General features: G+C 51.1%; 1 protein-coding gene across 2 annotated transcripts in view; it reads left to right on the top strand.

The window, feature by feature from the left end:
* Nucleotides 1–12,249, top strand: part of Aldh1l1 (aldehyde dehydrogenase 1 family member L1) — a 46,683-nt gene extending 34,434 nt beyond the window's left edge. For both annotated transcript variants that reach the window (XM_032906111.1, XM_032906112.1), the window contains exons 17-23: nucleotides 2,820–2,913; nucleotides 4,127–4,226; nucleotides 5,571–5,669; nucleotides 7,737–7,902; nucleotides 10,101–10,206; nucleotides 11,256–11,455; nucleotides 11,959–12,249. In XM_032906111.1, coding sequence (XP_032762002.1) covers nucleotides 2,820–2,913; nucleotides 4,127–4,226; nucleotides 5,571–5,669; nucleotides 7,737–7,902; nucleotides 10,101–10,206; nucleotides 11,256–11,455; nucleotides 11,959–12,014 — 821 coding nt within the window. In that variant the 3' untranslated portion in view covers nucleotides 12,015–12,249. The remainder of the gene's footprint in view (nucleotides 1–2,819; nucleotides 2,914–4,126; nucleotides 4,227–5,570; nucleotides 5,670–7,736; nucleotides 7,903–10,100; nucleotides 10,207–11,255; nucleotides 11,456–11,958) is intronic.
* The last annotated feature ends 3,764 nt before the right edge of the window (nucleotides 12,250–16,013 follow it).

Raw genomic sequence — 16,013 nt, 5'->3', positions numbered from 1 at the left:
AAGTAAAACCCAGGTCCTCTGAGAAAGCAGCCAGTGCTCTCCACTGCTGAGTCATGTCTCCAGCCAGCATTTGAAGGTTGAAGGGCTTCTCCCTCATCCTCCTCTCCCTCATACCCCCTCCTGTGGGTATCCTATGACCCCCAGGCTGTCTTACTGCCTCCTGGAGCCTCCTGCTCCTTCTGAGTTGCTCTTCCTCAAGTCTCTGTTCTTGAGCGCCCTTAAGGTTGAGTGTTTCTCTCTGGTTCCTTTTGAGGGTGTTGATGTTCTCTGTTCTTATGGATGGCTTTCCTGCTGGTAAAAGTCTCTCCTGTAAGGGAATGGGGCAGGTGGACGATGTTCCGGAGTGCTTTTTTCTGAAGGGCATGATGAAGAAGAGACCCCCAACCCTTCAGCCATATTTGCCAAGTGGATGACCCTGCCAGTGAAATGCTGTGTGTCAGAGAGGAGTGTAAGGGATCCACTCCTCTCCTCTCACCACATGAGTTTCAGGAGTTGCCCTCGGGCATTCAGGCTTGGCAGCAGGCACTTTATCCACTGAGCTGCATCCCTGGTTCTATTGTGTTGTGTTTTTATCATTCTTAAGTAGGAGACCATTGCAATCTCAACTTCTCTTTGAACCTGCAAACACAGGGCGATTCCAGAACTTGCCAAGTGTGTTTGTAAAGACTGTCGTTCATGAATTTTCTCACTGTCTATGTTACCATCAAAGTACACAGCATGTGTCTGTGACAGGGTGGCTGTGTCAGCCCACAAACCTGAGGGAATCTCCCTGATAGCACATGCTGTTGAAGTGGGTAGGGCGGCACAAATGGTAGTCTCAGTACTTGTAGGCTGAGCCAGGAGGTTTACTGTAGCTGGAACTGTGTCCTTTGTGGGCTCTTCTTTCTTCCACCCTCTCTACCCTTTCCACCCTTTCAACCCCCTAACACAATATAGGAGAGAAAAAAACGGATAGAAAGAAAGGAGAGTGGCATCATCATTAGGTGACTTCCTGCTGATTAGAGGTGTCGAGTTCCTCGGGGAAAGTTGTCACTGTTGGGATATATCACTTCTTTTTCTTGTTTCCTCTTTGCACATGACTACTTAACAAGCCATGACCAGCAACAGCAAACCAACAACCCCGTCTCTCGGGGCCCTAGCATCCGTAGACCCTCTCCAAAGTCCCCAGAATTCTCACTCTCCTGCTAGAGCACAAGACGAATCAGAGTCAGCTGCCGTGGACAGAATAAAACAGCTCCATTTCCCACACCTGGGATTAAGACAGAAACATATCACCATAACATTTCTGTGTTTTTCAAAGAAACCAAAACTCCAAAATTGTCACTGCAGCTTACTGCTGTGGACCCTGGGCTCCACAGAGAGACTTTGCTGTAAGGAATGTTACTGCTTTTCATGCGGGCTTGCTCTCTTTATATCTGGAGAAGCATCTCTGTGGAGCTTTTCCTGGTTTTTACTAGCTCGTTTGTTTTTCTAAATGTTGTGGGTTTTTTAAATTTTTTTTCATATTTTGGATATGAGTCCCTTGTCACATACGTCCTTTCAAACACTTTCTTCAATAACAGTGGCATCAATATGGAATTAACTTCGAGGTCAGCAATCCCAGGTTCTCCTCTCAAATAAGCTGGCTGTATGGAGTATGCAGTTTGCCAGAGTAGAGCCCTAGGATTGGATGCAGGGACCAGGGCTGGGAAAGACTAAAAGCAACTCTTCAAAGGCATTAAATCTGAGAGGCCCTAAACCACCCAGCACGAGGCTGAGTAGCTGAGGATGAGATGGCTCTAGATTCCAGGGAGTCCGGCTGGTGAACCGTATTTAGGAGATGACGTATCTGAGAGTGGCCTTTGGAGACCTGGCCATGGTCAGCTGAAGAAGCCCTGTAAACTGAGACGTGTGAGCCTGGGCAAGCTAGCCCTGCGTGTTTGAAGGTTGCATAAAAGACGGAGATGGGAAGGAGGGGCCGGGGAAGAGCAAACTAGGAGAGCAGAAACCAAATCAAGAAAGAACCTGGGGGCTCGGGGAGGGTTTCCACTGATCCTGGGAAAAGGCAGCAACCCACCCTGTGGTCTCACCGAATCAGGGACCAGAGAGACACCGAGGACTTGGCCACTGACCAGGCCGAGGGATATGAAGGAGGGAGGTTTACTATGGGGCAGGCTGGAGCTCAGTAGTACAAGTAGACAGGGCAAGACTATTAGCATCCCAAGGGTGGGAGCATCCCATGGTGCTCCTCCATGGACCACAATCAGTGTTGACACTGACTTTTGAAAGTCACCGAGTTTAGGTGACCTCCAGTCACCCCTGATTTCCACACTTGATGCAAGGTGTAATTTCTGACACCACCATGATAAAGTGTTGAACCTGGGGGCTTCCTCATCAGATTGCTATGGTAACAGTTCTGGGGCCAAAAGCCCAAGAGCAGAGTTGGCAGGGTGAAGATCCCTTTGATGCCTCAGTCCCTGCTGTGAAGATGCCGTTGTATCTGTATCCTCACATACCCATCTCTCTGTAGATCTGTATCCTGACTCCCTTTTTTAATAAGGACACCAGTCACATAAGGTAGAGTCTATCCTATGACTGATCTCTTAGAGACCCTGCCTCCCGGTACACTCACGTTCAGAAGCAACGGGATTAGTACTTTTGTGTTTTAATTTGGAGGAATATATTTCAGCTCACAGTAGGGCAAAGTCTCATGAGCCCCTGACATGGTGTACCATGTAAAGAGATGGTGTAGCATCCTCTGGTGGACACGTGAGGAACAGGTGACTGCCTTTCCCAGACCCCATAGGTCTCCTTGACTTTCTCATCTATCCTAACCACAGGATCCCTGGTTGGCCAGAGACTCTCAGACCACCCTGATGTGAGGAAAATAGGGTTCACAGGCTCCACGGAGGTGGGAAAACACATCATGAAAAGGTAGGTGGGTCACCTGAGCCATGGTATCTGGGTATAGAGATGATGATGACCCCACAAGCTGGGTCCTGCTTCTTGGGTTTTGGTGGTATAGCCACCCACATCATGTTAACACAGATTCAGTTTTCCATAAGCCCTTGAGAGGCTCAACGGAAGCCACACAACCCAGCAGGTACCGTGCTATCTCCTAGCCCCAACAGTGCTACAGGTCAGTGGATCTGACTTGAGATTACCACGAGTGTGAGCTAGACACTGATTTTAAACACTCAACGCACACTAAGAGGTACTCATCTATAACTTTCACATTGATTACAAATCAACCTGGTGATGTTTTAGATGAGATGGAATCTATTATTTGGAAATATTTGGAAAGTCAATTTTGCCTGTGCTGAGCATGTGCCACCTTACATTTACTTAGCCAGTACAAGTACTCATACCATGCTTCATTGTGTTAGACATCAGGTACAGAGAGCTGTGGCCACAAGAAGCTGAGTATAGCGTCTGTGCATAAGGAGTCTCAGCACCTGAGGGCTTTGGTACATACAAGGCTGCTCTGAGTCACCTGTGAGCAGTGCTGGGACAGGGGAGCCCACACCCTCGGGTGGCCTAGAACAAGAAGACCTGTTCTCTCAGGCCATGCTTGGCACTTACTTTTGGTGACATGGCTGGAGTATGGTTCTTGTCCATGGACACATGTCTGTGATTCCTGACATCTTTCTGCGTGGTCACTAAACCCTGAGATATCCCCATCTGGCCAGCACAGGTCTTAGGCCACAGCTACCCCAGCTGAGGGACGATTCTCTTTAGGACATTCTCAATCCACATTTCTGGAGCACCAGCTGTGTGCTAGGCACTGGGATGTCATAAGAACCAGACAAGTGCATGCTACTGTAAGGCCTGCCTTCTCACAGATGGAGTCATTCATAAACACAGTGGAGGACAGCATCTGACGAAGGGGGGGTAGGTGTATGGGAGGGTCAGAAAAGAACCCTACAAAGGGGACAACATGGAGGAGACCTGTGAGTATGAAAGTCCACGCCTGGGCTGGGTGTAGGGGAATAGACACTGGCCCAGTGGTAGGAGGTGAAGTGGATTGTAGGCAGAGAGGGACAGGGTCTGTAGCATCTTTGGAATTTAACATACCCTGGACTTGCCTCTAGCAAGCCCCTGTGCTCCAAGCCATCTGACATTAGTCCCACCCCTCTGTTCCTTCCAGCTGTGCTCTGAGCAATGTGAAGAAAGTCTCCCTGGAGCTGGGTGGAAAGTCACCCCTTATCATATTTGCTGACTGCGACCTCAACAAGGCCGTGCAGATGGTGAGACTGGGGCTGGGGAAGGAAGAGATGGGAACACAGGAGAGGAAGAAGTGGGAGGCATTGGGGCAGAGGCAGAGAGACGGGAGTGCAGCATCTCTCAGCATCTATGGTTAGCCTAAGCTGTACAACCATCCACGGTGTCACCTCAAGTATAAGTAGCATAGTGAGACGCCTCCTTGAGGCAAGGATGTGTTCACCACAGTGTGTCCCCAGCATGTCCTTACTGCCACACCGTTGAGCTAGATGGTTGGGAACATGAGCAGGCTGCCTCTCGTGGCATTTGTGGAAAGCAAAGTATCCCTGCATCTCTTGGGCCTGACCCTGCTGACAGCCACCAGTCTGGCAGTGACCCCGTGCATATGTGCTCAGAGTCTCCACCCATGCACTGGGTAACCAGACCAGGCCTCAGCATGTCCATCTGCATAGGGCCAAGAAAATACCCATCTGTGGTGACCTCTTAGATTGGCTTGGCCAAGGACTCAGGACAGTGACTGCATGTGGCACACGCATGGAAGTGGACATTGGTATTGTCACTTATGTGCCTTGGTCCTCCTTCTGCTCTTTCCTCATCAGACAGACCCAGTCAGCCAGGTATCCAACTATCATAGCAGCCTGCCTAAGCCTCATTCTGCCTTGGATGAGCCATGACATCCAGCATAGTCCTAGAAAGGAGTCCCGCCTCAGTTGACAGAAAGTTGAGGGAGGCCAAATCCTTGTTCATTGTCCCCCTTGAGCCCAACAGCCCAGGGTCTTGTCTCAATGCAAGACCCTACTGCTTCACATAGAGGGAAGCCTATGCCAACTGTTGGACTGCATTGTGCAGGCTGGGAGAGCTGGACTGGACTCTGTCCCCTACCCCTGGCCTCCTGCTATAGGCGTCTCAGCTCCTAGTGTGTCCTAATGGGTTTCCTGTACTCCTTCTGCAAGGACTTCCATGGAACCAGAGCTGTCCCCCGTCAGCCTTGCCCTCAAGCTATGCATGCAGCCTGGTCCCAAGAAAACCTGGTGCCTTTTGGGTCACCCAGTGACCATGGTCTTGGGGAGCAGGCAGGCTGAACCTCACCCCATACTGTTCTCTATCGTTTGTTTGACTGGTATGGTTATGTGGCAGTGGGGGTGACCATGTGACCTGCATCCTCACTTCCCACTGCCACCTCTTGCCTCCACAGGCTGAGGGGTGCACAGGACATAAGTGTTCAGTGCTGGTCAAGCCTGACCCACGTGTGGGAGGAAGGCAGGATGCAGGCAGCCGCCCCCATTCTGAGAAGGAATAGCAGTCCTGATGGACACTAGGCAGAAGCACTGAGGAGATCCATGACTTGGCATTTCTGTCCTTCTCTGAAGGGCATGAGCTCCGTTTTCTTCAACAAAGGGGAGAACTGCATTGCGGCAGGCCGGCTCTTTGTGGAGGAGTCCATCCACGACCAGTTTGTGCAGAAAGTGGTAAGTTCGAGGCTGGAGTCTGAGGGGCAGGCTGCAGGGGGGGCGATGGTACCCGGTGAGGAGTGGCTGGGCTCCTCTCACTGGGCACCACCAGTCCACTCAGAGGATCCCCAGGGAACTCTCTTGAGTCTTCAGCTCAAATTGACATCACCAAAAGGGCTTGTGGGCTGAGGGTGTCTCAGTGGCCTGGTGCTTGCTCGAGCTTTGGGTTCCATTCTCACCACCACCACAAAGACGACTCATTCTCCAGAACAGAGCCTAGGATGAGGATTTGTGGGGCTGCTCTCCTTAGGTGAAGCCATAAGAGGGAGCAGGAGAGGACAGGGCAAGGGAGAGGAGAGCAAGGACACATGGCCTCAGAAACCCCTAGCAGCATCCCTGAAGCAGGGAGTATCCTGTGCAGTGTGCAGAGTCAAGAGGCCAGGCTGCACCTAACCCACATGTTGGGCAGTGGTTGCCGCAAGCTGGCCATGGAGTGAGGAGGGCAGCTTCTGCCAGCTCTCAAGACTAGCAGCAGCCTGTCAGAGCCTCTGGGGACCTGGCAGGTGCCAAGCAGCAGCTCCTACTGGAGTTACTGTCTGATTTAGCAAAATCCCAAAGGGCGGACAATGGCTTTGGGAACAAATGGGTTTTCCTGGCCCTGGCGGCCTGTCTCATTTGTTTGTTTGTTTGTTTGTTTGTTTGTTTGGTGCTGGAATGGAGCCCAGGGCCTTAGCTAGTGAGCTTATTACTCTGTTAACGAGCCTGAGCCCCAGCAAGGAGTGTTTTTAATGCCTGACTTCTGGATTTCTCTGTGGATTGGCTTATGACCAGCTTCATCATGTGAGGTTGACAGCTGTAGAATGACACTTTTCTATCATAAAGACCGAGAGGGGGAAATTCCAGCTGTTAGAATAAAGTTATGTGTGGGCACAGGTTGGCCCAGCCAGAGCCACCACCCACCTTCAAAATCTAGACAACAGTGCCAAGGCGATGTTGTCTGAGGCAGGAGGTGTCCCTGTGACAACTAAGCCCATCTTAGAAGATCAGGCAGGAACCTAACAGAAATGTACAGGGGTGCTGGGCGGTGGGAAGCCTGTCACTTTACATACACTGTGGCTAGGACACCCTGAGGAAAGGAGAGGGTGACACTGCTACTTAGGAGCATTTCCCAGGGGAAGATCTGTGTGATCGAGTACCAGAGATAAATGATTCATGTGGAAGAAAAGTTTGTTCTCGCTCATGGTTTCAGAGTACATGGTCACTTGGCCCAGTTGCATTGGGCCTGTGGTAAGGCAGAGTATCACAGTAGGGAGTGCAGAGCAGAGCAGAAACACTGACCTCATGGCTCTGAGAGAAGAGAGGAAGGGCCAGGATCTCAGTATCCTTCAAGGGAACAACTCCAGTGACCTCACTCCCCTCTGCTATGTCCCATCTCCTAAAGGTCCCACTACATCCCAACAGCCTCCCAGCCTGGCAACCAAGCCTTCAACACATGGGACTTGGGAGGAGACTGGTGCCAAACCAGTGTAGTCAGGAATGGATCTCAGTGTGAAAGGCAACAAAGACAGGGAAGAACTGGGCAGCTGTGCTGCGTCACAAAAGGCACACAGCACCTGGTAGCGAGTTCACCTGGCTCACAGTCCATCCTGACAGGGCGAGCGCTGACCTGAAGAGGTTGGGGACAACTCTGTGTGACCTCAAGACCCCAGGGCAGGAGCCTAGGAGCCAGGCCACACTAGAACGGGTGTGGAGCCGCTCTCCCAGAGATCTGATTCTGATCTTCCTCATATTTTTGGTTGTGAGCCTTTACTGGCTTGAGCCATTTTTCCAGTCTGTGTTTTCTTTCTAATCCTATATCCTCAGAACCCTCCTCTCTGTTCTGTCTGTCTTCTGTCTGTCACTGAGACTGCTGCAGAAGATGGGTTTGAAGTCAGGCTGGGGAAGCCCCATTAGCTGGGACATGGTCTCCACAGACCCGAGATCTGTGGTCAGTACAAAACCACAAAGGTCAGAGGTATCCTAGTGCCGACCATCTCAGAACACTGTGGTAGCGTTGAGCAGACCTGACCTGAGGATTTTCTGCAGGTGGAGGAGGTGGAGAAGATGAAAATCGGCAATCCCCTGGAGAGGGACACCAACCATGGCCCGCAGAACCATGAGGCCCACCTGAGGAAGCTAGTGGAGTATTGCCAACGTGGTGTGAAGGAAGGGGCCACACTGGTCTGTGGTGGGAACCAAGTCCCAAGGCCAGGTCAGTCATAATCCTCCAGCTCACTCAGGTAAACTGAGGCAGCAAACACGAGGCCTCTGGTTTCTAGCCCAGCCCTAATTGGATATAGCCAAAGGCCAAGTACAGTGTGGTCAGGATCCAGGCCTGCAGCTCAGACTCAGATCTTGGACATAATAGGCCTTGGCTGTTTGGTCACTCTGGACCCAGGTCTGGAACTGAGACAGTGAGGACTCCGGAACATTCCCTCATGCTGGCATAGTCTGCTGTGTGGGGAGTTGATGTTGTTGACACTCCACCATGGTGGCAGTCTCTAAGATTTCAAGGTCCTCCCATTCTGGTTTCTCTTTCAAACAGTTGTTTTGTGGTGTTATGTGACTTCTGGAGAGGCATGAACCAATGCCTCCTCACCCCAGATAGGGCACTAGGGACTGACCAAAAAGATGGACCCACTGGTAAGACAGGGAGTTTATTGGAGTCATTTATAGGACCATGAATGTTCAAAGGCAGCTGGTTCAGAGCCTGGGTGTCAACTCCCAGGCTTGTGTCACTTGAGTGTTATGAGTCTCTCCTCCCCTCCCTCCTCCCCTCATCCCTCCTCCCTTCTCTCCTCCCATCCTCTCCTCCTTCCCTCCTCTTCCCCCCAGGAAGTGTTTTGGTTCAGGGGAAATGGCTAGGCATCAGATGGAAACTCCAGTGTCCCTCCAGTGTTGGTCAGCTGCCCTTAGCTGGAGTGAGCCTTTGCCTAGAGCAGGCAATCCGTGAGATGGTGCAGATCTTCACAGACACATGGCTCAGGCCACCCACCCAGAGCTCTTGACACAGCCAGCACTAGATAGATACTTCCACCTGATGGTCCCAGGCACTTGGCTTTATCAGTCCTCTCACTTCCTTCTTAGTCGCTTTTCTTTTGCTGCAAAGGCACCATGACCAACACAATGTACAAAAGAGCTTATCGGGTTTAGTTTCAGGGGGCTGAGTCTATGACCATCAAGGCCGAGAGCATTGCTGTGGGCAGTTACAACACTGGAGCAGTAACTGAGAGCTCACGTATTGAGAGGAAAACTATGAGGCAGGGAGAACTAACTGGGAATGCTGTGGGCTTTTGCAGCCTTACAGTCTGCCCTCCAAACACACACCTCCTTCAACACGCCTCCTAGTCCTTCCCAAGAATTTCCACTAACTAGGAACCAAGTCTGTGGGGGTGGGGGGGGTCATTCTCATTGAAACCAGCACAGTGTCTGACCCCAGGCACACCTGCTTCTCTGGAATCTATTCTCAGTTCTGGCCACCCAAACCAGGAAAACAGAAGCCACATGGATGGAGTCTTGGCCTGCCTACCCATGGCGCTACAGCTCCACATCCTGGCTGCCTTTCCTATCCGCCTTTTATACTCTATACAGAACCCTGCACAGAGGAGGATATCCTCAGCAGATGGAGAGGAGGGGAGAGGGGATGCACATCCGTTTCTGACCCCTTGGTTTTAATTTCTCCTGTTAAGTCTGGCTCTCCTGTACCTTCTGCACCTCACCCTGCCAAGTGTCCCCGCGAGTCAGCCATTGGCCCTTTATTTATTCACCCTCTGAGAGCTCTTGGATTCTGATAACCAGCGGTGCCCTCCTGCTTCAGGGGCAAGTTCCCTGACTGCCTCCATGGTCTCGTGGGTGAACAGGGTGGCTTGCCCTTGACCATCAGCCACTGTCTTGGATTCTCTCTTGATGCTTCTCATCTCCTGCCATCTGTATGGGCTGTTCCTCGCCTTGGCAAGCAGCTTCCCAGCATCCCACCCAGAGAACAACCTGTCACTTAGCTCAAGTGTCATCCAAGCACAAACTTCCCTTATCACCAAAGTAGGAGTTCCTTAAAGCTGGGGACAGCGTGCCAAGTCCCAGCAGGGGGCAGATGGCAAATGTTGTTCACAGAGCAGGGAGAGGGACCCAATGAGGCTGGTGCAGCTCCAGGAACATAGGGGCAGCACATCTGCTCTCTGAACTGGAGGGTGGAGGGTTTTCTAGAACCCAGTCAAGAACGGACAGATTAGGGCTGACTCTTTTTGGCCCTTTCTACCTGGAAGGCAGAGGATGAGGTGCCTGCGTCTATAGTGTACCTGTTAGAACCAGAATGAACAGAGTGCTGTGTGAGCCAGTCCCTAGCCAGGGTAGGAAAGAGACTGTCAGCGGCTTAAGCCTACAACATGCATCAGAGCACTGTCTCCCCTGCAGGATTCTTCTTTCAGCCAACCGTCTTCACAGACGTAGAGGACCACATGTACATCGCTAAGGAGGAGTCCTTTGGGCCCATCATGATCATCTCTCGGTTTGCTGATGGGTATGTGATCCACCACACCTCTCCAGGCTTTTGATCTGTGATATGCAGTCTTGACATGAGCTTTAAGAGATAGTCCTTGAGGAGGAAACTGAGTCAGCAAAGAACCTGTGCACCAGACCTGGGCTGCCTGCCTCTTAAAACACAGGAGGTTCTGGCCTCCCTTTGCCTCCCCTCCCCTGGCCCGGGATGGCCTCCAGGCCCAGATGAGCAAAGGACAGTTTCCACCCATGTCCCTGCTTCCCCGGGTCTGTCTTTCATCTCTAACACTTACAGCCCACCCGGTCCAGTTCTCATGGTGTCCTGTGCGTAGTAAATTGACCCTACCCAGGTGGCCTGGGACAACTTGGGTCTTACGGATGAGCTTCAGGTTGGCTGCATGGAGTGAGTTTGTCTCTGCTCCTCTGTAAGGAGGAAGCTGCGCTCACCTGGACTCCATGAGTCTCCATGGCAGCCTCGGGTCACGGGCCTGGAGCCTGGGTTGCATGGAAACCAACTGGAGTCAGCGAGGATCCTCGGGCACTAGCTTCAGAGCACACTCCTCAGCCCAGCAGTCTCTAGGCCATCAGGTTAAAGAGAAGGAAGGGGCCACTCACAGTGGGGGAACCACAGATCTTTGGGCACATTTGACCATCCACACCTTTTTTGACTAATTTTTTAGGCAAAATGACACCTTCCCCTTCCCCTTTCCAACCAGTGGTCACTATATGACTACAATCACTGTGCTGACTGACAGACTGCACTGTCTTTGCCAAACAGGCACACTCGTAGCTCTTTGGTCTGATGTCTGCTGAATGCCCAGTCCACTTCTACCCTAAGCTGCCTTTCTGGACTCTGTCCCTGCATGAAGACCCATGCCGGATCTGCTCTGTGAAGTGCCTGTGCCCTGTCTCCAGTCTTGCTCTGGCCTCTGCATAGTTTTTCCCCTTGAGAATGTCATGGGTGGGATCAAGGGAGCTAGGAACTTTGTGGAGGCAGATTCTGATCTTGTCCGCAGTCCCAAAATGAATGCTCTGAGCATCCCTTAGGGAATCTTGGATTTCCCCCGACAGGGATGTGGATGCTGTGCTGTCTCGGGCCAATGCCACAGAATTTGGCCTGGCCTCTGGGGTCTTCACCCGCGATATCAACAAGGCCCTGTACGTCAGTGACAAACTGCAGGCAGGCACTGTGTTCGTCAACACGTATAACAAGACTGATGTGGCCGCACCTTTTGGAGGATTCAAGCAATCTGGATTTGGCAAAGACCTGGGTAACCAAACTCTGTCTGGGAGACTGCTTTTCAGCAAACACCTGTCCAGGGCCACCAAGTGCCAGGTCTTGTCCCCAGTGCTGGGGTGTCACATTGATCAAGATAGCTGGTAGCTGACACTCTTGGGTCTGATGGTACTTGCTGAGGACAGTAGACAGCAGAGGAAAGGATATGTATATGTATGGTAGGTTCTAGTCACAGGCAGGCAGGAAGACAACTTCCTGGCTGCCAATAGCCAGTGGGGCACCCACCCCAACTCCGTTACCACCGATGTAGTAGGAAAGGTTCTAGAATGGTGGCCCCAGATCATTCTCCTTCCTGAACTGGAGCCCAAGCTCACAGCTCACAGAGGGATGGCCTCTGAGTTGGGTGCATGATTTCCTTAGGGCCTTGGTTTCACATCTGTGGAGAGGGCCAGGATACCCACAGGTACATCCCAGGGGTCCCCAGAGATGAACCCTGCACAGCCATAAGGTGTCCCAACAGTGTGTGCTATCTTGCAGGAGAGGCAGCCCTGAACGAGTATCTGCGGATCAAGACTGTGACTTTTGAGTACTGAAGCCAAGTCTGTGACATTTCTCCTGTACCCTGTTGGCCTCCCCTCAGGGAGCCCTGGCCCCTGTCTGGTGTCTTAGCACCCTCCTGTCCCGAACACTGTTCCCTTCAGCTGCTGGAGCTATCAGTGTGGACCCCTGCTGGTGACAGGACACCCTCCGGACAATTGGAAGTGGTTCCAAGTGGAGTGAGCAGTCATGTCCCGGATGAATAAAGGTTGTGAGCAGAGGTCACCTGCACTTTGTGTCACCGCTCTGTCTGTGGGTGCCTCGGAGGGCCCCAGAAGCAATGCTCACCCTGAGTCCTGGGCATGTAGCATCTCTTAGCCTTCAGAGAATGAGTCTCCTTAGTGGGGACACAGGAGGAAATGCATGGGTCATCACACACCTCCAAAAGCAGAACAGGTACAAGAGGCTGTGGAAAAGGGTACACCCCAGACACAGGAAATGGGATTCGGGGAGTGAACCCTGAGCTATGAAGCACCCAAATCCCCTCTGCAAGAACCGAGGCTCTCACCAGTCACTCGGTGGACTGGGGCAGGCACGGTAGTAGCCTGGGGCCTACAGCAGGGACTCCACCCTGCCTGGCGTTTCCCTGGACAGCACCCCCATTTCTGCCATCTGTATTTCCTGTTGTCTTACACCACCTCAGAGAGCACAGCCCCTGCAAGCCTTCTGCCTCCTGTGTGCTCACCTTGGGCACCCAAGGCCCTCTCCCCTGAACCTTCATCCTGGAGGCCCCACATACCACATTTCAAAAGATTTGCTGTTGCCTCAGTTTACCCAACATGCTCATTCTCTTGGCACACCAACCACTAACACCTTTCTTTGGGTGTGTCTTTCTGGGTCCAAAAATCTTTAAAGGCCTTTCTGTTCTTCAGCGCCCCTGGCCAGGCAGGCAGTGACCTGGATGAGCCTATGCTTATGTGGCAAAGTTTTCAGGTCTATGTGGTATCCTGGACTTCCTCTGCATCCCTGCATGGCGCATGCCTCAGGGTGACATTTTGCTCAATGAGAAGCCACATACCTAATATTGTTCCCAGTAGACGGTAGCAGATCTGAGAATCCCTATCACCTGTGATGTCACAAGTGATGTGCTATAAACACGTCACTCCTGCATTGTGATGGGGCTGTGTAAACCTCACTGCATGGCTGCAGGAGTGTGAACTGACCATGTGTCCACTAAGTGATAATCAGTGATAAACAGTATATACGTCTTAAAATTTTATTTTATTATCCAGGTTTTGTCTCTGTGTTTGTGTGTATATGTGCATGCATTAGATGTATGTGCATGCAGGTACCAGAAGAGATCAGAAGAGAATATGAGAGCTATCAAACCAGGGTTACAGGGAGTTGTAGGCTGACAGACATGGGTGGTGGGAACCAAACTCAGGTCATCTACAAAAGAAGCAAGCCCCTGAGTCATCTCTCTAGCCCGTGTGTATGTGGGTATGTGTATGTATGTATGTGAATATGTGTGTGTGTGGTGTGTGTATGTATGTGTGTATGTACGTATGCATGTATATATGTGTATATGTGTGTGTATGTGTATGTATGTGAATATGTGTGAGGGGGTGTGGGGTGTATGTATGTGTGTATGTACGTACGTACATATGTATGTATGTATATATGTATGTGAATATGTGTGGGGGGGTGTGTATGTATGTGTGTATGTACGTATGCATGTATATATGTGTATATGTGTGTGTGTGTATGTGTGTGTATGTATATGAATATGTGTGTGGGGAGTGTGGTGTGTGTATGTATGTGTGTATATGTACATATGTATGTATGTATGTATGTGTATATGTGTGTGTGCGTTTGCATGTATGTGTGTATGTGTGTATGTATGTGAATATGTGTGGGGGGTGTGGTGTGTGTATGTATGTGTGTATATGTACACATGTATGTATGTATGTGTATATGTGTGTGTGCATTTGTGTGTATGTGTGTATATGTGTGTGTATGGGGGGGTGATGAAGCCAGTTATGGTAGCATACCTGCAGCAGCCTTATCTGTCTTGTGTGTGGGGGAGGGAGATGTCCCCAGTAGATCATGTCCAGTGAGTGGCCTTGACCATCTAGATTACAAGAGTTTACTCTGCTATGACGTGCATAGTGACATTGCCTGATAACGAAGTTCTTGGACCTTATCCCAGTCCCAAAGTGGCATAAGACAGTAGATTGTGTGACTCCCACATTGAACACTGGTAGTAGCCATGGTAGCCACAATAGCTTGAGTGCCACAAGCCACACAGTCTTCTAAATCCTCTCTACACATTTGTACTGTACGTGCTGTGGTCCAGTGAAGGACTAGCCTACTGAAGCACAGAAGCTAGCTTGCTCAGGGACCTGTGGCTGCTACAAAACTCCTTTATCCGCTCACAAACCGTGAGACTCGTGAAGCCCACAGTGTGAAGTGACACAGAAACCCAGGTCCTGAGTCTCTGGGAATGCGTCTGAAAGCCTCCACTTTCAGGCACAGCCATAGGACTGATATCAGTTCCTAATGGGAGGTCCAGACTATGTCCTCTACACAGAAGCTCTACCCTCTCTATGTAGAGGGTAAAATGGGCTGCTCCCAGGGCTCACTGTACCTAGGCTGTAGCCTCTGAGGTCTTCTTACAGGTCTATGAAAGGCATGTGGCTTTCTCCATGAGGCTTGTTCTGGGTCCCATTGTGTGTGTGTGTGTGTGTGTGTGTGTGTGTGTGTGTGTGTGTGTGTGTGTGTGTGTGGTGGGGAGGTGGGAGGGTGCTTCTGGATTACTTTTCTGCAGTCCCCCTCACCCTGCTGAAGAGCTCTGGTCATGTCCCACATTTCTTCCTTATGTCCATGGAAGGGAAAGATGTGCTTTTACATCCACTGCCCATTTTAAAGTGGGATAAGGACGTACTACTGTGACACTAAATACCACCCTGTCGTTTGCAACCGCCACCTCCCTCCTTTCCCAGAACCTTTTCATCTTATAAAGTTTAGGGGTTTTTCTGCCTTTCAACACTGGCTTTTCATCTCAGGTAAGACAGGCTGAGTCTGTGAGCCCAGAGTTCACATTCAGCTGGGATGGAAATAGAAACATCCCAGTCTGCACCCTTTACCACATGCCCCACAGCCTTTGAAAGGGCAGTGGATAGCTCAGTGGGAGAGCAGTCATCTAGGCGTGTGGTGCTCTGGGTTCTTGCACCCGTGCTTGCACATACATGTTAGTAATCTGCAGACATTATTCTAGCACTTGTATGCGTGTTACATGTGCTCCATGTAACATTTAAAATATGTTTGTCCTCCCGTTCTGACATTTCTTCTTTTCATATCCGCTGCCCTCCAAATGAGATAATTCGGGCCCTTTGCAAGGTCCTTAGTAGGAAGATTTGGGTCCCGTGAGGAGACCCTATGCTATGGCTCTCCCAGCTGCCCTGGGATACCCTCCCCTTGCCAGCTCCTTCTCATGTGCAGTCAGCTAAACCTATCTTTAGCATCAGGTCAGTTTCCTCAAGGAATCGGGTCAGTCCTGAGAGGAGGGGGGTTTTTAGCTCCCTGGGTGCTGTCCCTGAGGACTGCAGCAAGTCAGGTCTCCAGACAGCAACAGTACTTACTGCTGTCCCCACTGTGGCCCCACGAGCTGATCATCTGATCGCGACTCCCATCTTCCTCCTCCAGACACAGCAGCAGTGCTGAGGCCACCGCAGAGTCCACACTGAGAAGTGCTGTAAGTCATTGTCCCTGGAAGTTAGTCAGTTCGGGGTTAGTCCAGGAGCCGTCAGGAGAGGCTTGCTAATGGGTCAGGAGCATACCCAACCTTCCGAATCTGGCACCGCCTGGCACTCCGGTGGGCAAGAGTGAAAACAGTAACTGCAATGCCTGTCTGCACAGTCCAGCTTCTCACAGGGATATGAGCAGCCATGGTGTTAGTGGGTGCCATATGGTCCAAGTGCTAGTACCATTGCCGCGTTAAAATGTTGATCACACTTAGGGGTTTGCAAATTACTAGTGGTTTCCCAGTGATAGCC

Source organism: Rattus rattus, chromosome 6, assembly GCF_011064425.1.
Source record: "Rattus rattus isolate New Zealand chromosome 6, Rrattus_CSIRO_v1, whole genome shotgun sequence".
Taxonomy (NCBI): domain Eukaryota; kingdom Metazoa; phylum Chordata; class Mammalia; order Rodentia; family Muridae; genus Rattus; species Rattus rattus.
Note: the sequence above shows the minus strand (reverse complement) of the source record. Positions and strands in the feature narration are given on the sequence as shown.